This window comes from Nycticebus coucang, chromosome 19 (assembly GCF_027406575.1).
Source record: "Nycticebus coucang isolate mNycCou1 chromosome 19, mNycCou1.pri, whole genome shotgun sequence".
NCBI classification, from domain to species: Eukaryota; Metazoa; Chordata; class Mammalia; order Primates; family Lorisidae; genus Nycticebus; species Nycticebus coucang.
Window position 1 is genome coordinate 23,673,710 of NC_069798.1, and position 27,762 is coordinate 23,701,471.

Below are 27,762 nucleotides of genomic sequence, written 5' to 3' on the forward strand. Positions count from 1 at the left end.
TACTTCTCCTGACCTATACTTCTTGTTTTAAAAGTATGTCAAATGCAAGGCTCTGCCACTGAGTTGCTTCTTACTAAATGAGCAAATAAAACACTCACAAGGCAAAATACTTCCAAACAGTATTGGCCTCAGCTCTATTGTTCCACTAATAACTGACTATATTGCTAACAACTTGGTTTTTAGGAATATGTTTTTTATATTTTTTTCAGACTTTTTACTTCTTCAGTAGAAAGATTAAATTGCCTAATCTGTCATAAGCTGCATAAGAATTTGTAACACAGTTATTTACAACAGGTTCAATGAGCTTTCATTTTTCCCTTCTACTAGGATGTAAATGAATTATCCACTTTTGTAGCCAGGCATCAGACGCGACACATTTAAAGACAAAATTCATTTGCTCACGTGTAACAAGGCCATCAAAATTTTAAGAACAAAGACTATATTTCATTTTTGGAAACAATGACAATAAAGCTTTCTCAGGAAATTGGGCTAGTACTTGTTATAATAATATGGTTAGCTTTCATTTTAAATAAAGAATATATTAAGTCCTCAGAAAACCAGGTTTTAAAAAAAGAACCTAATAAATCTATACAGTGAATAGTATGTCTTTATTCTATTTACAGTACATTTGTTATAAATATAATACATTTTTGAAAAGCTTATTTTTAATTAACTTGAGTAGATTTATATTTTAAACAGATCAACTCAATTATTAAAAGTTATATAATAAAGAATATGATAATTTTAATGACAAAAATCTTATTGTGAAATAGTGCACTCTATACTGAGATGAATGAGGGAAAAAAAGTCAAACTCCTTTCAAAACTATATTTAAAGCGTCAGAAAAATTTTTTCTTTTTACAAAGTTATGTATAAGCCTTAGGGACAACCAGATACTGAAATATGAAGACTCTATAACCAAAGTTCAAAGCCGATTTTAGAGAACCATGTGAAACAGGACAGGAGAATTGGTTTTTAACACTCTAGAATTTCACAGTAAAGCTGGATTTATAGACTAATGGTTTAACAGGAGTATCGCCAACAAGGCTTTTCCTTCCTCAAAATCATCTCTTAATATTTGTATACCACTGACAAATTGTAACAGCAGACTTAGACGTTGTTTTTGAAGATGGGGCTTAATAAGGTACATGGGGCATGTCAAAACTCTGTATTATAAGCATGTAAATTATTACCAGGATTTAAAGAAATATAAAAAAAGAATGTAAGTATTCTCAGTCCAACATGCTTTGCATCATCAATAAAATGACAAGTCAAAGGATTTTGCAGTGATCAGATACCAACAACCTCCATTAACAAGTTAGGTTATTTCAAATACTGCTGTAAAACCCATTCCGCAAAACTAAACTGATTCTTGTGGATTTCAGTACAAATGTGCAAGTTGTCACACGTTATTGATGATGATCAGGGCAGGCATTGAGTTCTGCTGACTTGTTTCAAACACTGTAACTTGGTCTGATAACTTGGCAAATACCCTCGGAGTCCCAAGGTTATAAACACCAGTATGAACAAAGCACGCTTTCAGCTGCAAACTGTGAATCTCCTGGCTTCTCAGCTGAAGTTTATATTGCGTTTGTCCAAGCCACGTGAATGAGCCATGGATTTCCAGTGCTTCTGGACTAAGGGAAGAGAAAAGAGTAAGTTGCAGAACTTTTTCTTTATAGTTTCTTTCCAAAGTCCCATCAATATATCCCTTTCATCAAGCAATTCTATTTCTAGAAAGTATTTTATGAAACCAGTTGTTTATTAATAACAGTACCATTACTATTACCATACTATACAGTAGCTCACATTTATTAACAGTTACTACTTCCTGGGCACAATGATAACTAACAGTGGATTATCTCATTTAATATTCACAACAAAAGATAGTAAATAATGTAATTTGATTTCAAACCTGAGTATTTAACCCCTTGCTTATCCATATATGAAATAAATATGTATACAAGAATGCTTATAATATTGAAACTATTTAAAATACTGAAAAATGGAAAATAACCCAGGTCCCTATCAATAAAGCCTTGGTTAATTAATTACTGACACACATAATCATATATATAATGTGTATGAATTTCAGTGAACTGTCCTGTATCCTGTTTGGGCTGTTATATAATGATATTCACTAGATGCTTTATACTGTTTTTCTAAAAATTTAAAAATTTCTGAATTCCAAAAAAGCACCTGGCTCTAAGAGTAGCTGATGTGGGAGTATGAACCTGGATGTTTTTCTTTTTCTTAATTATTATTCTATAATCAGAAACAAACCTTTTAATATTTAATACCTCTCTAATAATTCTGTAAGCCTTCTGCAACATCAAACAAAAAATCAGGGCATCTTGAGTTAACTTTCTTATCATGTTAGGCAATTATTTGCATGATTTCAAAATATTAAACTGCTCTCAAATCACATTAAACAAACTATAAAATAAACTTTACCTTGTTGTTTTATGCCGAAGATCAACTATTACGTCTACATCAGCCTTAGAACAATTAGAAAGTAAAAGGGTCACTGGTACTAAACAAAGGCTACAGAAGAAAAATAAAACAGTTAACTGTGTATTTCTTCCTTCTTAAAAACAATTTTCTTGAATATAACATGTTATACTAACAGAGGACATAAGCTCCTTAAAAGCAATCAAATTCAAGAAAGAAAAATATCAAATTCCCCATCACTCAAGAAAAATTATTTTGTAAATAAAAAAATATATTAATAACTCAGTACTAAACATCAGATATATTCAATACAAAAATCAATATTACCATTTACTATGATTAATCTTTAAAAAAATAAGGTTTTTTTGTTTGTTTGTTTTTTAGACAGAGTCTCACTTTGTCACCTTTAGTAGGGTACTGTGGTGTCATAGCTCACAGCAACCTCCAGCTCTAGGGCACAAGCAATTCTCTTGTCTCAGCCTCTCGAGTAGCTGGGACTACAGGTGCCCACCATAACAGGCAGCTATTGTTAGAGACAGGGTCTCACTCTGGCTCAGACTAGTCTCAAACCTGTAAGCTCAGGCAATCCACTCATCTCAGCCTCCCAGAGTGCTAGAAGTTTAGGTGTGAGCCACTGAGCCCGGCCAACTGAAGTGTTTTTAGATGATTTGCCAAAATAATCTCAACTTAAAAAGATTAATGAAGAAAAAGTAAATCATGAAAATGCCAACAACTTATGCTGTCTTTATTAACAATTAATTTTGAGAACTTGGCCCAGATTGACATTTGGTTTTCTATCAAATTTGCATGTTTTGGAGACAAGTTTCTATGATAACAAGTTATGAGGAAATCTCTTTCAAGTGACTCATGCTCAGGTATGCCAGGCTGGTTTCTGATATTGTGTTAGCCACAGAAAAAGGGAAAGACAGTGAAAACATGTGAACAAGATGTTATAGATTTCACATCAAGAATATAAGAAATGAACCCATATGCATAAATGATGCCTGGTTACATCTATTTAGGTTGGTGCAAAAGTAATGACAGTTTTTGCATTGTTGAAATTTACCATCTGATACTAGAATACATTCTTAAATAAATGTGGTTATGTTATACATCATTTTAATGTGCATTTTTCTCTTTATGTTTCTTTGCTAATGATTTATTATTTGATGTTCATTTTATAATTATTTTGGACTATGAAAATGAAGTTTGACAAAAAGTAAATTTGAGTTCTTTTCTTTTTTTTTTTTTTGCAGTTTTTGGCCAGGGCCAGTTTGAACCCACCACCTCTGGTATAGGGGCCAACGTCCTACTCCTTTGAGCCACAGGCGCCTGCCTCGAGTTATTTTCTTCTTTGAGTTCAAAATGGGTCATAAACCAGTGAAGACAACTCCCAACATCAACAAGGCATTTGGCCCAGGAACTGCTAACAAACAAACAGTGCAGCGGTGAGTCAAGAAAAAAAAAAAAAAAATTTTTTTTTTTTCTTTTTTTTTTTGAGACAGAGTCTCACTTTATCACCCTGGGTAGAATGCTGTGGCATCATGACTCAAAGCAACCTCAAACTCTTGGGCTCAAGCAATGCTCTTGCCTCAGCCTTCCGAGTAGCTGGGACTATAGGCACCCACCACAATGTCAGCCTAGTTTTTTTTTTTTTTTTTTTCTATTTTTAGTAGACATCCAGTCTCACTCTTGCTCAGGCTGGTCTCAAACTCGTGAGCTCAAGCCATCCACCTGCCTCGGCCTCTCAGAGTGCTGGGATTCCAGGTGTGAGCCAGTGTGCCTGGCTGTGGTTCAAAAGTTTTACAAAGGAGACGAGAGCTTTGAAGATGAAGAGCACAGTGGCTGGTCACTGGAAGTTGACAACGACCAAATGAGAGTAAGTCACTGAAGCTGATCCTCTGACAACTACATGAGAAGTTGCAAAGAACTAATTTTTTTTCTTTTTTTTTGCAGTTTTTGGCCGGGGCTGGGTTTGAACCCGCCACATCTGGCATATGAGGCCGGCACCCTACTCCTTTGAGCCACAGGTGCTGTCCCCAAAGAACTAATTATTGACCATTCTACAGTCATTCAGCATTTGAAGCAAACTGAAAAGGTAAAAAAGCTTCATAAATAGGTGCCTCATGAGCTGATGGAAAATTCTAGTTTTCAAGTGTTGTCTTCTCTTATTCTACACAACAAACAATTTCACAACTGGATTGTGACATGTGACAAAAAGTGGATTTCATATGACACAATCAGCAACGACCAGCTCAGTTGCTGGACTAACAGGAACCTCCAAAGCACTTCCCAAAGTCAAACTTTCACCAGAAAAGGTCATGGTCACTGTTTGGTGCCTGCTGCCAGTCTGATCCACTATAGCTTTCTGAATCCCAGAGAAAGCATTACATCTGAGAGGTCTGCTCAGCAAATCGATGAGATGCAACGAAAACTGCAACACCTGCAGCCAGCACTGGTCGACAGAGAGGGCCTGATCCTTCACAACACCGCCAGACTGCACATGGCACAACCAATGCTTCAAAAATTAAACAAACTGGGCTACGAAATTTGGCCTCATCCACCACCTTCATGTGCCCTCTCGCCAACTGACTACCACTTCTTCAAACATTTTGACAACTTTTTGCAGGGAAAATGCTTCCACAACCAGCAGGATGCAGAAAATGTTTTTCCAAATGTTCATCAAATGCTAAAACATAAATTTTTATGATATAGAAAGAAACAAACTTATTTCTCATTGGCAACAATGTGTGGATTGTAATGGCTATTTTGATTTACAAAGGTGTGTCTGAGCCTATTTATCATGATTTAAAATTCATGGTCCAAAACTGCAATTACTTTGGTACCAAACTAAATATTTTACTAACAAAGAGATAGTGAGGAAGAAAAAATCTTAAATCTTATAACCTCACACAAAGTTAAGTTTTAAATTCTGCTCAAATAATGTATTTCATGCTTTCGGAAAATTTGTATTCTCTTATTGAGAAATATACACACGGTGCATGTCTGATTTATGACAATTAAGTCAACTTAAATAAGTGGTCAACCATGGAGGTTCTATTATATTTTCTAAACCATATTGTAAATAACACAGATTTCACTAAATAAAAACCAAGATGAATTTAAAAACATATTTCTAGGTTGTGCAGGTGCTACACCACTAGTCACATGCCAAGAGGGACAAAGAAGACTACTGGGTAGGTTTCCAGTTTGAAGTATCTCATTAACTTAAATTCCAGAAGCATAATTCATACCCCAAAGTTAAAACCCAGGAACTTAATGGTGTTCTGCTCCCATCTGATCCTCAAATGTCAAATCCCCATGCCTTATCTAAATGCTTCATAGAGGAAGAAATGTGAATATCTGAATGTCTCCTGAAACTCAGGAGAAACTCATTATCTTCATTCCAGCAAAAAGCATTTTGATCTTAAGTCTCTGTTAAGCTCTTAATTTTGCCCAGCACTCCTGTGCATCCTCAGCCAGCATCTTCTCATTCTTTTCAGTAATTATCCTAAAATTTCACTTTCTTCAAATTCTCTACCCATAATTACTCAAAAGTAATTTAGAGATGATAGAAAAACTTGCTCTTAAAAAACATGTCCTAAAATAGAGGCCCTTTAACAAGTATAAACTTAGTAAAATTTCTTCCTACGTTCTTTATTCCCTGTTTCAAAAGTAAGATAAGAAGTACCTTCTTTAGCCCAAACACAATCCTGTCATTCTTTAGCATGTGTATCTTTCCATCTATTAAGGATTTAGTTAACTTTCCCTGTATACCATCCTTTCCCTCAAGACCACAAACATGTCTTACCTAGTAAGAAAACAATTTTTGCAGCATTGAACTGTTAACCATTTCTCTGGAACTGTTCTCACTCAACATTTGAGATACTACTTACTTTCTTCGTACTGGTTTTTTCATAGTAATTCTTTGCCCCTTTTCCATCAGTATCCTTCACGAGCTCCTTTTCCCTTAGCTCTCTCAGATATCACGGTTCTGCAGGTCACCGTTCTCTTTTTGTACTGTTCCATCCTATCCCCACCCCTAAACAAGGTGACTTCCACCAAAATTCTTACCTTCAAGTATAATTTACAGACTAGTTCTAATAAGTTTTTTGCCATCTTTTCTTGTATAGAGACTGCAAACGGGCAACCTTTTGAAAGGTCACCAGATTTAGGACTTAGCAAAATCATATAGTTTTGTTCCTTGTTTTTGACTTAATGATAAACTAGCTCCTTCTTAATAAGAAACTTTTGGAAACTCACAGGTGGCTTAATATCCATTTCTAATCACAGCTACAAAATATATGATAATCACAGTAAAGGTTAAATTACTTACAGTAATTTTTATAGACTCAAAATTACCTAAATTTCTCCTTCAATATTTGGGTTAATACCACCGCCTAAATAAGTAAATGTAGGTGTGTGTTATTTAAACATTTAAACAAAATTAAAGCTCAAACCTTTTTTGATGAAATGGATGATTAAATGATTCTGGGTAGTGAAGACTTGTTTTAATCAGATTAGAAAGCTGCTCTACTGATGGTCGTGAGGAAACTGTAGTGTTCTCTGGCCTGAAAAATTTTAACAGTTCCATTTCTGGTGGCTCCTGAGAAAAGAAAGAAAAAAAAAATGTGACAAGAAGGCCGGGCGTGATGGCTTATACCTGTAATCCTAGCACTCTAGGAGGCCGAGGCAGTGGAATGCACAAGCTCAGGACTTCAAGACCAGTTTGAGCAAGAGTAATACCCCATCTCTATTAAAAATGGAAAAACTAGCTGGGTGTTGTGGCGGGTGCCTATAAGTCTCAGCTACTTTTGAGGCTGAGGCTCAAACTCTTGATCCCAAGAGTTTGAAGTTGCTGTGAACTATGATGACACCAGGGTGCTCTAACCAGGATAACAGAGTGAGAATTAGTCTTAAAAAAAAAAAAAGTGACAATAAAAAACAAACTTATTAAATATTAAAAACCATTTATTTAAAAAGCTTATTTAAAAAGTTTGTACAAACAAAATCAATGAATAAAACCAGAAAAGATAATCTAAAGCATGAACAATACTTTTTCCGCTGCTATCTAAACTAATAGTTGCTGTCACTTGCAAAAACTGCTATCACTGCTATCTAAACTAATAGTTGCTGTCACTTGCAATTTCTTGCAACAGGATCAAGAAATCATGTTCTAGATTATTTGAATTCCAACAACTTAACATACTAGCTCTGTGGTCTTGAATAAGTTACTTAATACTTGAAAACTTAATTTCCTTTAATGTAAAAAGGAGTTCATAACAACAATAACTTCAAAGGTTATGATTGTCATCTGGTAATAGTGCTTAGGACTTAGGACTGCAGACATTCAATTGTATAGCATCTGTTTTAATAGTTAAACATCTAAAATTGCCTTAAAATTTTTTTCAAAAATATATAGCTGGGTTTCAGTGCTTCAACTACATTAGCTAAAGGTCAATTTATGCATGTAAAAATTTTAATATAGCTGGTATCAGGCATTTATTTATATTACAAGTATTTCAATAAATATTAATCTCATCATCTAAATAAAAACAGAGAAACATTTCTACTCTTATTTTCTTTTTTGGTTATTTTTTCTCCATTTTCCTCACCACCCAGGAGAAGTTTGATTTGATCTATACTAGGAATCAGCAAACTATAGCCCCTGGGCCAAATCCAGCCTGCCTCCTGTTTTTGTAAAGAACATTTTATTGAAGCACAGTCATATCCATTTGCTTACATACTATCTCTGGCTGCTTTTGGATGCCAGTGACAAAGGTGAGTAATTATGACAGAGATAGTCTGGCCAGCAAAGTCCAAAACTCTGGCCCTTTTCAGAAATAAGTCTGATGACCCCTGACCTATACAGCTGCAAAAGAAGGAACTAAATTTGTTAGAAAGAAAAATAAAAACTGTGGCACTGGCTTCAGATTCATCCCACTGACAAGTGAAGTAACAAATTAACCAAACTATATTCAAGTAATATCCTAGTGCATCATGGTCCCACAGGTAAAACAAAGATACCTTTTAAAAAACACAAACAAAAAGTTTATAACCTAGTAAGTGGTAACACACAGCATATTAAATCACGTGGCCAATGATTTCATTTCTGAAAATCTATCCTACAAAATGTGTACAAAGCAAAATATTTCAAACTATTATTATGCACAAATTAATGAAAATTGACCAAAAATATCATTCAGTGACCAAGTAGAGTTTAATAGTACCTTAAAAATATATACAGTATTCCCACGCTTATATTTGCATAAGTATGGAGTATTTGTGGAAAAATAGAAAAGAAACTTTAGTGTGGGTAACTCTATAAAGTGACCCTAAAAGAGGAGAGGAAGAGAAAACCAGTAATTTGCTTTTTACTCACTTGTGTGATTTTTTTGTAATAAAATAATACTTTTATAATAAAATAATACTTTTTGTAATAAAATTGTTTTAAAAAAATAAAGAAGATAAACCCAATTTATAAAACAAAATAGTTATATGATTAAGGGAGAACCAGAGGAAGAAAGTGTCTGATAGAATGTTGTAATAGCTTTTTAGCTTTTACATTGGTGAGGTAAGTGAAGTATCTTCATTTTAAAAATGAAAAAAATTAACTCAGAAATATTAAAAAGGTTGTAGGAGATCTTTTTCATTTTAAAAATGAAAAAAATTAATTCAGAAATATTAAAAAGAATTGTAGGAAATCTTTTTAAGTAGCAAGGGTTATATGCAAATACCAGTTCTATTTGAGTCTGAGCACATTTAATTATTGTAGTATACTGCTTTGAGAATCAAATATTTCTTCTTCTAACCACATGATTTAAAATGATGATCTTATACCTGCTGTTGCCTAAACAGAGGTTTTAGATCATGAGGATGTCCACCTACAATTCACAGAGTTGTTATGGCAAGTACTGATCCGAACCAACACTTGACAAATACCAAACACCCAATAAATAGTATATACAAGGTGGACATAAAGTTTGTATGCAATTTTCTATTAAGCTACTTTAAAATGCCTATGAACTTTATGTTCACCCTGTATTATTATTATTTATTACTTGTATGGATTACTTCATTCCCTAGTGCTTTATTTCCTATTCTGTAGCTAAAAGTAATTTTAAAAATTTATATAGAATAAACTATATCAGACTTAAAACAAATTTAGTTTGGCCAATTAAAGATTGAAACGTAAGAATAGTACTCTGTTGGTACACAAGCAGTCTTAGTATATGCCTGTCTTGGATGGGTTAGTTGTCTGCCTTTCAGGAGGCCTCAAAATGTGACATTTACCTTGGTGATTTTATCTTTGTCCAGGGTTTATCATTTGGGTTTATCTACTCGCACATTTAATCTCATTTTCTCAGAGTTGAGTTACATTGAGATGTTAAATCATTACGGTTAATGCGGATGAAAGTATAAAGCCAATGTAATAAGGTATAATGATAAATATAATTTGCCAAAAATCTGACCAGTGTGTACAGTCTTTCTATTGGTAGGTTACTCTGGAAACCAAAGTTTCACATAACCATTTGCCAAGCATGAAATCAGATGAAGGAAATTTAGTCAGAAACATAAATGCTGACTATCAGGCTGATTCCCTCCACAATGCAGCCAGAACTACAAGTACATCAAACAATAATTTGGGTCGGCAGAGCCCACCTATCCTGGGATAATGCTTGGGTTGAGTATTGGCAATATCTTCGTTTATTCTGTGATTTTATATCTAACCAACTCCCCTTCTGCTGGACAGTTTCTTTACTTATCTGGGTTTAACATCCTAAATCTGAAAATGTAAAATAACGTTCTAAAACGCGAAACTTTCTGAGTGCTGACACACACTAAAAGGAAAGCCTTACTGGAGAATTTCAGATTTCAGATTTTCAAATTAAGGATGCTCAGCATGTAAGTATATGGTGCAGATATTCCAAAATCTGAAAAAAACAAAATCCAAAAAACTTCTGGTATTTCAGAGAAGGGATACTCAAACTCTATTTTCTCTCAGGTTGAATTCAATTTGTATAAGACTGAACATGCTCTCTTTGTAACCTTGCACATTTCTTTTAATAATAAAATAAATAAAATAAAATAAAATTTGAATGGCCAGCCATGGTGGCTTATGCCTATAATCCTAGCATCTTGGGAGGCCAGGGCAGGAGGATCACTTCAGCTTAGGAGTTCAAGTGCAGCCTGGGCAGGAGTGAGAGCCATCTCTACCAAAAATAGTAAAATTAGCAGGGTGTGCTATAGTAAAGCACGCCTTTAGTCCTACCTGCTTGGGAGGCTGAGGTAGGAGGACTGCTTGAGCCCAGGAGGTTATGGTTGCTGTCAGTGAGGATGAGGCCATGGCACTCTAGCCCAGGCCACAGAGTAAGACTCTATATCTCACATTTAAAACTTATGAGTAGAGTATGAATCTACAATACAATCAAATTAGCAGATTCTTATAAGACCTGTAGTTTATTAAACTACTAGTTGTCCCAAAGGTCACCCTTCAAGTCACTATACATAGGGGAAATGGGAAATTATAGCTAAGTGTACCTTTATTTACAAAATATTCATTGCAAATTTTTCTACAAAGATGTGGCCAACATGTAGGGAATAGTTCATAAATATTTCATTTTATTGTTACATCAGTAAAATAATTTTCTATATAGCATTCTCTGTAATTATCCTTTATAAGGTAAAACAAAAATTAAAACACATGGGGCTCACTGAAATGCAATGCTGAAACTTGCAATCTTAAAACTTACTGTGTACTACCTGTTAGTATGCAAACTATTAATATTACTGAGCCACTCATGTCCGGTTAAAACATTTTTGGTTTCTTAAAGCAGTAGAATTAATTTAATAACTCGTACTTACATACTAGCACTGTCTAAAAGGTTGAAGCAAAGTAGTAAATAAAACAGATAAATTCAACTTCAATAAATAAGCCTATCTGGGGAATGGACTGAGCAATAAGAAAATTAACAAATTATAAACCCTTAACCAAGAGAGTTCTGGCCGGGCATGGAGGGTCACACCAGTAATCCTAAGACCCTGGGAGGCTGATGCAAGTGGACTGCTTGAACTCAGGAGTTCAAGACCAGCCTGAGCAAGAGTGAGACCCTATCCCTACTAAAAATAGAAAAATTGGCTGGGCCTGGTGGCATAGGCCTGTAGTCCCAGCTACTTGGAAGGCTGAGGAAAGAAGATAGCTTGAGCCCAAGAGTTTGAGAATGCTGTGAGCCATAGCATTCTACCCAGGGCAACTGAGATGCTTACCTCAAAAAAAAAAAAAAAAAAAAAAAAGAAAAGAAAAAAGAGTTGTATTTTCTTTCAGACAATTTTTTTTGTTTTTTTTTTTAGAAACAGAGTCTCCTTTGTTGCCCTCAGTAGAGTGCCATCATGGCATTACAGCTCACAGCAACCTCGAACTCTTGGGCTTAAGCAATTCTCTTGCCTCAGCCTCCCAAGTAGCTGGGACTACAGGTGCCCACCACAACACCCGGCTATTTTTTGGTTGTAGTTGTCATTGTTGTTTGGCAGGCCTGGGTTGGATTCTAACCCACCAGCTCTGGTGTATGTGGCTGGTGCCCTAGCTGCTTGAGCTACAGGCGCCGAGCCTCTTTCAGATAATTTTAAAACTAAAAATTATCATGAAATAATACAGATCACCATAAAATTTTCCAGCTCATCTTCCATTTTTCCTGCCCTAGCTTGGAAATCAATCATTTTCAGGAATCTTGTTTCCTTTTACTGGAGAATGGTTGGTAAGTTTTAAGCTGAAATGTCTACTGCAAATCAAAAAACTATAAGACTATCAAACAATATAGATAAATTTTACAATATGGAAGCTGAATGAAAGAAGATAAGCATATATATTGTGACTAAATAATAAAATAAGCATACATACAAAGGACTCTATTTCTTCCTTTTTTTTTTTTTTTTTTTGAGATGGAGTCTCACTTTGTTGCTCTGGGTAGAGTGCGTGGCATCACAGCTCACAGTAACCTCAAACTCTTGGGCTCAAGCAATCTTCTTGCCTTAGCCTCCCAAGTAGCTGCGACTGTAGGCACCTGCCACTGCCCAGCTATTTTTTAGAGACGGGGTCTTGTTCAGGATGGTCTTGAACCTGTGAGCTCAGGCAATCCACCCACCTCAGCCTCCCAAAGTGCCGGGATTATAGGCATGAGCCACCACGTCTGGCATATGACTCTATTTCTATAAATTCATAAAAAGGAGTTTTGTTTGTTGTTTTCTTTGTTTTTGTTTTTTTGAGACGCAGTCTCACTTTGTCACCCTGAGTAGAGTGCAGTGGTGTCATAGCTTACAATCACCTCAAACTCTTGGGCTCAAGTGATCTTCCTGCCTCAGCCTCCAGAGTAGCTGTGACTACAGGTGTCCAGGACAATACCTGGCTACTTTTTAGAGGCAAGGCCTTGCTCTTGCTCAGCCTGGTCTTGAACTCCTGAGCTCAAGCAATATACCCACAGGCCTCAGCCTCCCAGACTGCTTAGATTACAAGCAGTTTTGCTTTTGACTTATAAATCAGAGAGAAATGATGAGAGGTTGACCCTGGAAGGAGATTGTGACTAGAAGCAGAATTTCTGGGGTGTTAGACTACTTTTTTGGAGATGGGCTAGATAGAGTACTATGACATCTGAGCCTAGCTCATAGAAACCTCAAACTCCTACTTTCACCTGCCTCAGCCTCCTAAGTAGCTGGGACTACAGTCTCCCACAACAACACCAGGCTAAATTTTTCAATTTTTAGTAAAGACGGAGTTTCACTCTTTACTAAAGAGGCATGAGCTATTGCACCTGGCCTAGATTCGATTTCTTGACCTTGATCCTGGATTATGTTTTCTTCAATTTGTAAAAATTTAATGAGTTATTTAATTTTCTGTATTTATGTTATTTAAAAAAATGTATCATTGTTTAAATATACTCAAGCTATCAAAAAATACCAATTATTGTTTGAGACTTTGAAGTTATACTGAATAAATTTCTATGCACTACCAGTCAGGAGGGAAACATGTAAACAAAACAGTGGTCTTTTTTTTTTTTTTTTGCAGTTTTTGGCAGGAGCTGGGTTTGAACCTTCCACCTCCAGCATATTTGGCCCACACCGCCCCAAAACAGCGGTCTTAAGAAGATACGTACAACCAGAAGCTAATTTATGTTAGAGAATATTTTGAAGAGTTTTCTTCTCTACCAGTTAAGGAGAGTAGCAACAAGTATTTTCACCATCAATGCCAGTTGGTAGTTTTCCAACAAGGATTTGACTCTATTTTGTGAATTCCACAAGAGAGGCAAAGCATAAAGCCCTGTTATTCTTGTTTCATAAATGAGTAGTAAGCTGAGCTTCATAAAGTAATGTGAGCTTGACCATCAATCTGAAAGTTTGGGGGCTCCAAATCTATTACTAAAAATATGATAAAATTGCTGTTATCTCCCAACCTTAGCTAATCACATGAAAAGAATATAAAATACTTCAGCCGGGCATGGTGGCTCACGCCTGTAATCCCCGCACTGTGGGAGGCTGAGGAGGGAGAATTGCTTGAGCTCAGGAGTTCGAGACTCGCCTGAGCGACAGTGAGACCCTGACTCATGAAAAAAACAGAAAAACCCAGCCGGGCGCCACAGCAAGAGCCTGTAATCCCAGCGGAGGCTGAGGCAGCGGGGTGTCCTCAGCCGGAGTCTGAGGTTGCGGTGAGCTACCACGCCCACTGCACTCTGCTCAGGGGCATAGGGTGGGACCCTGTCTTAACAAAAAAAAAAAAAAGTAAAGAAATAAAAAATGAGCAACGAAATAAAATTAAAAAGCCAAATAAAATAAAATAAAATAAAAAACCAAAAAAAAAAAAAAGAAAAAGAATATAAAATACTTCAAAAATAACACACAGAGAAATACAAGGGATATGCTATATATAGTATGTAAAATGGGAAAATAACAAGAGTAAAGTCCACTTTGGTTCATTTTCTTCCTTTTCTTGAGACAAAATCTCACTCTGTCACTCTGGTAGAGGACTAGAGTATAGTGGTGTCATCAGTTCACTGTAACCTCAAACTCCTGGATTCAAGTGATCCTCCTGTTTCAGTCTCTCAAGCAACTGGGACTATAGATGTGTGCCACCATGCCTGGCTAATTTTTCTATTTTTTGTAGAGATAGGTAGGATCTTGCTCATGCTCAGGGTGGTCTCGAATACTGGATCTCAAACAATCCTCTGACCTCAGCCTCCCAGAGTGTTAGCACTACAGGTATGAGCCACTGTGCCCAGCTGTTTCATTTTCCAAATGTTGTCTTGCCACTGTCTGTGATATTCCAAATCATCAAACGTTTATGATATTCAGGATTAATGCTCAGGATTTTTATATTAACTGAAAGGAGAAAAATGATTTTCTTAAAATAAGGATAGATTTGGGGTACACTGTTTTTGTTTTGTTTTTTGAGACAGAGCCTCAAGCTGTCGCCCGGGGTAGAGTGCTATGGCATCACAGCATAGCAACCTCCAACTCTTGGACTTAAGTGATTCTGCCTCTGCCTCCAAAGTAGCTAGGACTATAGGCACAATGCCCGGCTATTTTTTTGGTTGCAGCGGTCATTGTTGTTTGGCGGCCCGGGCTAGATTAGAACCCGCCAGCTCAGGTGTATGTGGCTGGCATCTTGCTGCTTGAGCCATAGGCGCTGAGCCTGTTTTTGTTTTGTTTTTGGGGTTTTTTTTGAGACAGTCTCACTCTGCTGCCCTATGCGTCAGCCTTGCCTCAGCTGCCTGAGTAGCTAAGACTAGAGGGGCATGCCACACTGCCCAGCTAATTTTAGTTGAGGCTAATTTTAGTAGAGATGGGTCAGTCTTCCTCGGCTAGCCTTGAACTCTTGAGCTCAAGCAATCCTCCTGCCCCGCCTTCTCAGAGTGCTAGGATTACAGGCATAAGCACCACTCCTGGCCTTGGTGTTAAGTTTGTTATCTACACTAAACCTAAAGAAAAATTACCATTGTGTAAACATCAAATTAAAAACTGATTAGCGTTACAGAGTCACCAGTGGATGCTAAAACTAGTAGACCTAAGTTTGATAAAAAACAGCCATTCACATAGTATAAAATTACCTCTCCCAAAACTGCCTATTGTTATGAAAGGAAAATTGTAACTTCACTGTGGAAAAATATGGTACCACCTTAGTCAAATGATCCATTACTGACAATAGGACAAATTACCACTTTAGTATCCCTGTCAAAAATAATGGGAGGGGACCTGGAAAATTAAGATCCCTTATTTAAATACATAATACAGAGTCACTATTTAAATTATCAGACTAAATTTTGTTCATATACACTATGCTTCTTTTTTGGTAAGATTAAATGTTTTAGGAAAAATAAGAAAGCATATTAAATGCTATTAGCAGCAATAGCACAATCCCAGAGACCACCTTTTATATTCTATGATACGCCTCCTGGAGTTCTGCAATGATGTCCTGTTATAACAAATAAGAAAATACACGCTGGACGTGGTGGCTCATGCCTGTAATCCCAGCACTCTGGGAGGCCAAGATAGGTGGATCACCTGAGCTCACAAGTTCTAGACCAGCCTGAACTAGATCGAGACCCCATCTCTAAAAACAGCCAGGCGTTGTGGGAGGCGCCTGTAGTCCCAGCTACTTGGGAGGCGGAGGCAAGAGAACAGCTTAAGCCCAAGAGTTAGAGGTTGCTGTGAGCTGACGTCAGGGCACTCTACAAAAGAAATACAGTGTTATAGACTCAGAGACTCCTTGTTCTCACGTAGATTCTTTTCCCAGCTATGAATACTAGATTAAATATGGAACATATCTTAGGAAACCCCATTAAATATGGAACATATCTTAGGAAACCCCAAGATCATAAATGCATGTTAATAGACTTCTAAAGGTGCTAATGAATTTTAAAATGAATCTATGTGCTATCCATTTCTCCTTCTGATCAGTCTTTGGTCAACAACCTCTAACCCAGGCCAAGCGCAGTGACTCACACCTGTAATCCTAGCACTCTGGGAGTCTGAGGTGGGTGGACAGCTTGAGCTCAGGAGTTGGAGACCTGAGCAAGAGTGAGACCTCATCTCTACTAAAAATAGAAAAACTAGCTGAGCATAGTAGTACATGCCTGTACTCCCAGCTATGCCAGGCAAAGAGTTAGAGGTTGCTATAAGCTATGATGTCACCATGGTACTCCATTACAGAGTGAGACTCTGTCTCTAAAAAAAAAAAAAGAGAAATAAAACAACCCCTGACCCAATTACTAATATAAAGCATGAAAAAAAACCACAAAACCAAATGAACAAACCCCACAAGTTCACAAAATATGCTCAAAGCAAACTAAGTTATTACCTGTTTCTGCGGATATGAAAAGGCTTCTTTTCCTACAGTGCGAAGAACAACATGATGCTGACCTTCCAAAATAAGCTGTTTACTATCTTCCACAACATACGCCTAAAAAATACAAAGCATAAAACTGTTACTCTGTTTGGCAGTATCCTCAATTAGAAATATTATGGCAAATATCTATCAGTTATCCACATTCCCGGACATGTCAGCATTTCTGCTTTTATGAATTCATTCAATCAATAACATATCCATACAAAAAAAAAAATCTTGCTTCATACAACACAGTTGGCCTGGATATTTGAGACATATCTTAAAATCTTTTCCAATTTTCTCTAGAATTCCTAAGAAATTACTTCAAAAGAACTGTGCTACAACACGTATTTTCTCTTTGCTAACCTACCAATATATAAGCAAAAGGCTTATTCTTTTATTTTTACTTCTGAAATGCCCTAGGTTATCACATAGCAGAGCAAAATCAGAAAGTACAATCATAATCCTGTTATGTGGAAATATTATATCCTTGGAGACATTAAATATAAATACCATATTTTTAAAAAGGCTTTTTCTTCAAATATGGTAAGCTGATTTCATCTACATCTAAACCTCTCTTCCAGGCTGGGCGCCCATAGCTCAGTGGTTAGGGCTAGTGGGTTTGAACCCGGCCTGCAGCCTGCTAAACAAACAAAAAAAAAAATAGCCGGGTATTGTGGTGGGCGCCTGTAGTCCCAGCTACTAGGCTGAGGCAAGAGAATCACCTGAGACCAAGAGTTTGAGTTTGCTGTGAGCCATGACGCCACAGCACTCTACCGAGGGTGAACAAAATGAGATCCTGTCTCAATAAAATAAATAAATAAAAAACCCACTTTGTCCAGTTTCTAATTCTTCTTTCTCTTGAATTGCTTCTGTCCAAGAGACAATATAATCTATAAATGGCTCTGATTTACTGTTATTGCAACATTATGCAAATACAAAGGCTTAATTTTTTTAACATGCTTAATATTTCTATTATTAGATTCAAAAGACACAAAATTACTCAATTAAAACGCTATAAGTTTCTAAATCAGTGGTTCTCAACCTGTGGGTCATGACCCTTTTGTAAACACATCGAGGCATTAGGAATGTTGAGAACCACTGTTTTAAATGCTTACTTTCAATGTCTGTACTTAAATGCTTTAGAATATAGGATAGTCTAGGACCTGTTTGGAGTCCATATTTGCAGAACCCAAAAAGGAAGGAGGATTTAAACACCTGAGGAGTTGACCTTTAATCACAAGAGGGGATGAGAGCTGACAAATGAGGTCCTGAGACATGTCAGATGTCCATTCCAATGATCCTATGGCATTGTGCAACAGTTGCCCATAACCATGACTAATTCCATATGTCTCCTTCTCCATACACAAAGGCTTAGATTTGTTTATTTATTTACTTTTTAGTGATAAGGTCTTGCTATGTCACCCAGGCTGGAGTGCAGCAAAGTAATTACATGTCATCGCAACTTCAAACTGCTGGGTTTAAGCGATAAGGTGTAGATTTAAAAAAAAAATCTTTATTTTTGGTTAAGATTGATTAGGAGTTGTATCATGCTCCTTTCCCAACTATTTTTTCACAAAAATATTGCCCAAGCTCTTAGTTTTCTTTTAAATGGTATTTTATTCAAGAGTCTAATGCTTCTTGTCCATCTTACTCCACAACTCAAATGACTTTACAAGTTTTCTTCAATTTAACGAATCATTTTTTACATTATCTAGAACTCTCACTAAAGAAAATCTACCAGTCACTTTCTCCACCTTGGTAGACAATACCAAACTTAGTACCTCATTCTTTATTCAAACTTCCATTTTCCAGCCAAGTAGCAGTACAATCTTAGTTTTCCTCTTTGTGTGGTTAATGATGGTAGTGGGCATTTGTTGAGACTATTTTTTAAAAGATAATCTTCCCTTTAAAAAAGGTTACTGTGGACTTAACAATGAGTATAGAATACAGAATATATTACTTATAACCTTATGTCTGAATTATTATGAACTGTTACATTGCATGAACCTATGGAGTAACAGGCACAAATGCCAAGTTTCTATTACATACTTATTTAACGCAGGGTGGTTTATATTAAGGGACAAGGAAATCCAGTTTACACATGGCAGAACAGAATGAGATCATTTAGCCATGAATCTTCCCTGAAGTTAACTGAAGTTTATATACTACAGAGGAGTCTTATTTTTTATAGTATACCCCTTTGAATCATATGCATGTATTACCTATTTTTTAAAAATAATTGTCCAAGGATATTCACTTTGAACTGTGTACCAAAGTTTTGATTTTCTGAGTTTTAGATGAAATAATGCTTAAATACATTGATACTTTTGTTGATTACAGAAAGTGTCCTGTAAGAGGACACTTTTAGAGATCAGTTATACATTATTAGCTTGAAATGTTCATAAAAGCTTAGAATCACGACTCTGTCACTACAAAAAAAAAGAAAAGAAAGCAAGCTTAGAATCAGAAACCTGGCTGGGCCTGGTGGCTCATGCCAGTAATCCTAGCACTCTAGGAGGTTGAGCCAAGAGGATCCCATGAGCTCAGGAGTTTGAAACCAGCCTGAGCAAGAATGAGACCCCCATCTCTACTAAAAATGGAAAAATTAGGTGGGCACTATGGTGGGTACCTATAGTCTCAGCTACTCTGGAGGTTGAGGTAGGTGGATGCCTTAGACCCAGGGTTATTAATAAGCCAGGCCAACACAATAGTATTTTTCCCAATTTGACGGAGTAAGACTCTGTCTTAAAAAAAATAAAATAAAATACTATTTTTAAATAATCTGGAAAACTGAATACAGACCGACAATTAAATAATTATTAAAGAATTATTATTGGCGTGGTGCCTTTAGCTCAGCAGCTAGGGCGCCAGCCACATACACTGGAGCTGGCGGGTTAGAATCCGGCCTGGGCCTGCCAAACAACAATGACAACTACAACCAAAAAATAGCCAGGTGTTGTGGTGGGCGCCTGTAGTCCCAGCTATTTGGGAGGCTGAGGCAAGAGAATCGCTTAAGCCCAGGAGTTTGAGGTTGCTGTGAGCTGTGATGCCATGGCATTCTACTGAGAGCAACATAATGAGGCTCCGTCTCAAAAACAAAAACAAAAACAAAATACAGCAAACAAATTAAAGATAAAAACTATAAAGGGAGGAGAGGTAAATGGATTATATGAAATACAAATAATCAGAAATTAATGGAGGCTGGAGACTGAGTAATGGGAACCTTGAGGTTCATGGTGCTATTTTTCCTTCTTTAGAGTATTTGGAAATGCCCATAATAAAAAGTTTAATACCACCTGCTTATGAACATACTATGTCCACAATATTCTCAGTAACATAAAGAAATAAGAGTTACACATAGAAGACATTTATCTAGTTTGAATGAATTTTTTTATGAGGCAAAAAACCCTAAAAAACAAACTTATCATGGAAGAGTTTTTAAAAAGTTATAAAAACAACTCTATATCAAAACTGAAAAGCAGAAAAAGTATAAATAGTAATATACATTTATTCTTCAGTTTAAGAATCAATATCTGTGGGGCTTATTAAAATAATTTAGTAACACATACCTTCCATAATATGATAATATTCAAATCCACCTCATTGCACTTTTGAATCAATCTCACAGCGTCCTCTGTTGACTGTTTCTCTGTATACACAGACAACTGAGCTTGTGGTTTTTTCAACTCAGAAGACAAACTTCGATAAAAGAAGTCTGCACATGGGCTTGCTGAACTTATTATCTATGAAAAGAAAATTATGTCTATATAAATGTTTTTAAATATGTTCTGTTAAAACTTATTTTCTATCATTCACATTTAGTTTCAAATAAATATACTCCACTAAAACTTATATTTCTATAACTTAAATATACCTAAAAGGCTTATTCAGTAATTTCTTGTAAATGTAGTTACATACACATACAGGGAGGCCACCCGAACAACTAAAAGATTTCACACAAATTATCCAAGTTCTTAAAGCTGACACGCCAAAGTAATTAATCTAGACTTCAGGACATTACTTTGACCATCCAAATATCCAGGGAGAATGAATGGGTATCTCTAAGAAAACAACTAAAACCTAAAATGTTGAAAAGATGAGGCAGGTAGACTGCTAGAGCTCATGAGTTCAAGACCAGCCTAAGCAAGAGTGAGACCCCGTCTCTAAAATAGCCAGGTATTGTGGCAGGCACCTGTACTCCCAGCTACTTGGGAGGCTGAGGCAATAGGATCACTTGAGCCCAAAAGTTTGAGGTTGCCATGCCACTGTACTGGGGGCAAGAAAATAAGAATCTGTCTCAAAAAAAGAAAAAAATGTTGAACAGAAACATTTTACTACAAAATAATAGAAGCATTTTTCATTCAAATATTTAGAACACTAGGCAATATCTAATGAAACGGTTATGTAACCAGAATTATTGGCACTGTTAATTTGGCTTTTATACTTGAGAGAAAGAATGTAAGAAAATAATTTTAAAAGGACACAGGACTATACGATTTTCCTTAATCGACTATTATGCTTCATAATAGTACTTCAAAATACTACATTTATAGTTTCCTACATTATTATGTAAGTGCTAAGTTTCAAGTTAATAAATATTAAATATTAATAAATATATACATTTTTCCCCTTATGAGCAAACGTTTTCTAGAAAACATTATTCCCACTTTTTCATTAATCTGTAGTGCTTGGTAAGCTCTATGTATTCAATTAGATTCATAAAAAGAGAAATATGTCTTTGTTTCTGCATTCTTCAGTGCTCTTACATAAAATTTGACAATACAGTAAAAAAAATCATAACATTAATGTAATTAAGGGCTCTGCTAATGTTTCTAAGGATTTTTAACTTTTCAAAAGAAATGAAAACAATAACTACCCTGAATTCTTGAAAACTAAATTCAACCACTCAGGAAGCACAGTATCTCTAAAACTAATGCATGCTTTGAAATTACTGGGTTTTTGGAGCCCTGAGATATCCCTAAACAGTTGCTCCTACAGTGGTAAAAACATCATCACAAAGAAGGAGTCAGATGACAATAAAGGGTAAGAGAAGTACAAAAATAAAAGGATGCTTAGAATTACCAAGAAGTGCCCACAGAAGAGATCGTCCAACCAGCCAAGTAATGCATGCCTATAATCCCAACTACTTAAGGGGACTGAGGCAGGAGAACTGCATAAGCCCAGGAGTTTGAATCCAGCCTGGGCAACAGAGTAAGACTCTGTCTTAAAAAAAAAAAAAAAAAAAAATACAATGAAATGAAAAGAGAGAAGAAGAAAAAAAAGAAATCATCTGCAAAGTAAACAGACAATCTTCAGAATGGGAAAAGAGGGCGGCGCCTGTGGCTCAAGGAGTAGGGCGCCGGTCCCATATGCCAGAGGTGGCGGGTTCAAACCCAGCCCTGGCCCAAAAAAAAACCAAAAAAAAAAAAAAAAGTTCACAGAATGGGAAAAGATATTTGCATATTTGAATCAAAGGCTTGATAACTAGGATCTATAGAGAACTCAAATTAATCAACAAAAAGAGAGCCAACAATCCCATATATCACTGGGCAAGAGATAGGAATAAGAGCCTTCTCTAAGGAAGACAGATGAATGGCCAAGAAACATATGAAAAATTGCTCATTATCCCTAATCATAAGAGAAATGCAAATCAAAACCACCCAGAGGTATCACCTACCCCCAGTAAGATTAGCCCACATCACAAAGTCCCAAAGCTGCAGAGGTTGGTGCAGACGTGGAGAAAGGGGAACACTTTTACACAGTTGGTGAGACTGCAAACTCATGCAGCCTCTCTGGAAAGAAATATGGAGAATCCTCAAAGATCTCAAATTAGATCTCCGACTCAACCCTGCAATACCACTACTGGGCATCTACCCAGAAGAAAAAAAAATCATTTTACCACAAGGACATTTGCACTAGATTGTTTATTGCAGCTCAAATTGTAATCCCCCAAATGTGGAAACAACCTAAATGTCCATCAACTCAGGAATGGATTAACAAATTGTGGTGCATGCATACCATGGAATACTATTCCACCACAAAAAAAGATGGTGACTTCACATCTTTTTCTTTTTTTTTAAGAGACAGAGTCTCATTTTGTCACCCTCGGTAGTGTGCCGTGGTGTCACGGCTCACAGCAATCTCCAGCTCTTGGACTTAAGCAATTCTCTTGTCTCAGCCTCCCGAGTAGCTAGGACTACAGGCGCCCACCACAACACCTGGCTATTTTTTTGTTGTACTTTAGCTGGGGCTGGGTTTGATCCCGCCACCCTGGGTATATGGGGCCAACACCCTACCCACTGAGCCACAGGCGCTGCCCATTGACTTCATATCTTTTATAATATGGAATGGAGTTGAAACACATTCTTCTTAGTAAAGTATCACAAGAATGGAAAAGCAAATATCCAATGTACCCAATACTAATATGAAGCCAGTAGATGATCTAATGCATGCCCAAATAGGAGAAAAACTCATTTCAATTCAAGTTGGGGGAGGGGAAATGAGGGAAGGGAGGTTGGGGTGTTCTCACTGAATGGGCAGGTCAGCACACCTTTTGTGTGTGGGATATAACCATAAGACAAACTGTACCTAACTAAATCAAATATTTTGACCTGGTTGCTTATACCCTCACATTAACCTGGAATAAACTTACTTAATAAAAAAGAAAAAGAAAAAATTACATGAAATTCTACATACTATGTCCAGTATTTTTCAAAGCAGGTCCCCAGATCACCTTTTCAGTTTATCTGCAGAGTTAGTTTAAAAATGCTTATTCCCAAACACCAACCAGAGTTTTAGAAGTTTGTGTTTTTATAAAATATTCTAAGTCCTGGATACTTATAAGATCCCTAGTGACTTGCACGTACATCTTTTTAGTTTAGAAATCACTGTTCTAGGTGATTCTTAATAATTAAAATTATTTGGGTTTCAGAACCATAATACAATATGCCGAAAATCCCAAAGGTGGATCAGAAGTATGGTCCACTGTGATCACTTTCCCTAATAAAAAGTTTCCCTCATGGAATCTTGCTTTTCTTTTTTTAATCCTAAGGACTTTATTTATTTCATGTGATATTCTCAAAAGAAAGTTAATTTTAAATAACTAATTAAAATGGCATAGTCTATAAGCATTATTGGTTTGTTTGGGGGATTTAAGGAAGGTGGGAAAACTTAACATTAAGTTGAGATGTTCATCCTCCAATGAGTTTGGGGATTACTGACGAAAGAGTTTTGCAAAAACAGCCACATATTCAAGAACTATGACTTTTAATAGTCAATCAAACACAACTGTGCTAATTTGCATACCTGTTCATTTCCAAAGATGATATCTGCAAAGGTATATTTTTCTGAGGTCTGTGTAGCAGCTAAAAAACAGGAGAGAACAAATTAATGGTGTTATTGGCATAAAACATAAAATGACCATTTAATCAAGTGTGAAAGTAAAATGAAATTACCTTCTTTTTCCTTACATCTTAATGCTTTGAAGCAAAACTTTCCCTTCTCCCTACTAGCAAGTTTGGCATCTAGAAAGAAAAAGGGAAACTTCAAAAATGTTTATCAGTTTATGACAGAAAACCTAATTTATTATTTAGATTTCCTTAGTCAAAATGGAAAAGAATTCATAATACATAATGCTTAATTTAAAACATCTTTGCATTCATCTCACTAAACTCTTAAAAAGGAAAAAATTCAACTTTCTCAAAAATATGTTCATATGTGCACATGCATGTATATATTCATACATAACAATATTTCAGATAAAGAGAAAAATTGCAAAATCAGAATTTGAAGGCTGGGGAGCCCATAGTCACACCACCCTATCATTTGTTCATTTCATTTCCTTCCAGTATTTTTTCTTATATATGCCTTATAGGAATATTATGATATGGACATACTCTGCTGTGGTACATTTTTCCAATATTGCAGGCATTTTAAAATGCTACTTTAAGTATATTTTCTGGTCCACAAAAAAGTCTTTGAGTTATAGCATAATTTATATTAAATTTTTCCTTAACTCCCCAATAGTGATATAAGAGTTTAAACATTTTTATGTCTTTTTGAAATATATCATACAATTATTTTCCAGAAAGACTAAGTGTTGTTTTGCCAGCTTCAACTCAGTATGACAAACACGAGGCAGTTTTATACTATTCGCAGCATGATAAATTCATAGAAATATTTGGGAACATTATTTGTCAGTATGTAGCACAAGCGTGCATATTCTTTTGTTTGAAGGTCATATAAATATGAAAATTCACAGAAAAGCCAGTCAGTATATAGGCATGGATATATACAGAAAAACCACATACCAGTGGTAAAGGAAACAAAGAGAAATTTTCATAGTTTATATATTTCTGTACTGTCTGAATTTGACAGTAATCATGTACTCAGGCATTGATTTTACAAATGAAAAAGAAAAAAGAAGGAAAAAGAAGTAAATGCAAGTAGAAAGGATGTGGACGGGAATAAAAAGATGGTAAACTCTACTGGATCAAAATAGGTAATTTGACATATAGTTCTATAAACTAATGAAGGCACAATTTTATGCTTTAAAAAGTTAATTCTAAGAAAGGAACTAATAATCTTATATTTTCATGCTATTCTTTAAAAAAATCAAATAATGAAGACAGCACAATCAATAATGAAGGAAAAAAGGCACAAACCTTTGTTTTCAGAGAGATTTACAGATTTCTGTAACTTCCAGTGTTTGCTACTACTTGATATTTGTACTATATGGAATTCCTTAACACCTGCTTCACTCTGTCAAAAAGAGATGTAAGAGTCTCTCAGGAATTAGAAACAGTAAATTAAAATATGCCAATGAAAACAAAACAGAGGGGCGGCACCTGTGGCTCAAGGAGTAGGGCGCCGGTCCCATATGCCGGAGGTGGCGGGTTCAAACCCAGCCCCAGCCAAAAACCACAAAAAAAAAAAAAAAAAAAGAAAAAAAAAAGAAAACAAAACTGAGATATTGCTAATAAAGTCAATATAAATTAATGTAAGTCAAAATTTTTATTTTGAAATAAAGTAATAAAATACACTTCAAAAGTTTAAGTTGCTTAAAGCCCTTTCTAAACAGTCTTAAATCAGAGAAATCAACATTTTTTCCAAGAAGTTTTTTTTTTTTTTTAAAGAGACAGAATCTCACTTTATCGCCCTCCGTAGAGTGCTGTGATGTCACAGCTCATAGCAAACTCTAGCTCTTGGGCTTAGGTGATTCTCTTGCCTCAGCCTCCCGAGTAGCTGGGACTATAGGCACCTGCCACAATTCCTGGCTATTTTTTTGTTGCAGTTTGGCAGGGGCCAGGTTCAAACCCGCCACCCTTGGTATATGAGCCCGGCACCCTATCCACTGAGCAGAGGCACCTCCCCCAAGAAGTATTTTTTATTATATTGCATAGCCAGTACTAAATTTTAAAATACTGAAAGGCATTAAGGTATTAAATTCTATCATAATGAGTTACTGCTAGTATTTAACAGAGCAAAAGCTATTAACAACTTTTAAACTTTTAGTCAAAACTATGGCATTTTCCTTTTTTTTTCTTTTAATCTTTTTGAGGTATCTTATTCCCATTAAGGCAAACAAGCAAAACAAACAAAAAAATCCCTCATAAACTGGAATCCCAATATATGATCGATGCCCATGGAGTTATTTAAATACCACACAATCTTTTTTATTCTCCTGAATAAGTGCTAATTAGAACTTCAAAATTATGGGGGCTGATCAATGAGCACATGGGAGCACAGAGAGATGTAAAAATCACTGGAAATCAAACAGGTAGGGGGTGGAGGGAGGAGGAGAAGGGTAAAACCTACCTACAGGGTACAATAACATTGTTCAGGTGCAATTTAAGTGTTATAAGAGGAATCCATATAACAAAAACATTCGTACCCCCTTAATATTTTGGAGTTTAAAAAATTTGAAATTAAAATTTTCTTACTCTTACTAAATATTGATTTTTTTTTTAAAGCTCACCAAAGTATCACCACATTAACCCTAAATATCCTACAAGTTTAAAGTGAATTAATAAGTAACATTTCAAGTAAGTATCTGAACTGAATCAATCTGAGACTAAGGTCCTATTTTAATCATCACATTCCTGTCTTCAAGAATATTCACTTTTATATTAGACTGAAAAAACAGAAACGGTAATATTTTGGTAATTTCTCATATAAAGAAAATGGTACTATCAGAAATATCTAAGTGAGGGATTAACAATCTTAATACTGAATGTGAAATCCTAATACTAGAACCTCATAAATTTAATAACATCAATAGATTATTCTCATAGATGAGACTTTTAGGAGATCTCTTTTAGACTGAATTACTAGTACATGAGACTATATTATCACAAGAATGTCTAACATATTAAATCAGCAGATCCTTTTATTTAAAGAGACTGACAGATAAAATCACAAAGCTTAAAGGAAGATTAAGAATATTCCTAAAATTCCTATCTTATGCTACTTTGTGGAGGGAAAAACAACCCATTACTAAAAACAAAGAAAATACTTCAAATTAATTATTATTAAAATTCAATTTTAAGCCAACTTACAGTATTGGTGTTTTCCACATCCACAAAGACTAGCATATTGCCTCCTCTGCCTTCTTCATCTTCAAGAGAATTACTTCTGCAGACAGTGGCTCGTACATTCAAAGACCGGCTGGTACAAATAACTGCAGTGTGTCTTAGTATTCTGTTACTGAAAAAGCAAACAACAACAAAAAAAGCAAATTTAATCTAAGAGCTTCTCCCTATGTTATGATTCTCTAATTCCAAATAAGTATTTTAAAGACTGATCACTTTCAGGACCAAAGATCAACATTAAGTAAAACAAATGTAGTTGGTCGAACTTTAATTCAATTCTTTCTCCTCAATTTAGAAGGAAACTATTAGTCTCCCTAAGTTTTTCCTATACTCATCAAATTCATCTGT

At 35.7% G+C, this 27,762-nt stretch overlaps 1 protein-coding gene across 3 annotated transcripts in view; it reads right to left on the reverse strand.

Annotated features, from left to right (window-relative positions):
- Nucleotides 1-589: 589 nt before the first annotated feature.
- TRAPPC8 (trafficking protein particle complex subunit 8) overlaps nt 590-27,762 on the reverse strand; it is a 91,106-nt gene continuing 63,933 nt past the window's right edge. For all 3 annotated transcript variants that reach the window (XM_053571124.1, XM_053571125.1, XM_053571123.1), the window contains 9 exons: nt 27,382-27,529; nt 25,489-25,585; nt 24,280-24,348; nt 24,131-24,189; nt 20,395-20,568; nt 16,796-16,897; nt 6,912-7,057; nt 2,455-2,544; nt 590-1,637 (listed from right to left, as the gene is read on the reverse strand). In XM_053571124.1, the coding sequence (XP_053427099.1) occupies nt 1,403-1,637; nt 2,455-2,544; nt 6,912-7,057; nt 16,796-16,897; nt 20,395-20,568; nt 24,131-24,189; nt 24,280-24,348; nt 25,489-25,585; nt 27,382-27,529 (1,120 nt within the window). In that variant the 3' untranslated portion in view covers nt 590-1,402. The remainder of the gene's footprint in view (nt 1,638-2,454; nt 2,545-6,911; nt 7,058-16,795; nt 16,898-20,394; nt 20,569-24,130; nt 24,190-24,279; nt 24,349-25,488; nt 25,586-27,381; nt 27,530-27,762) is intronic.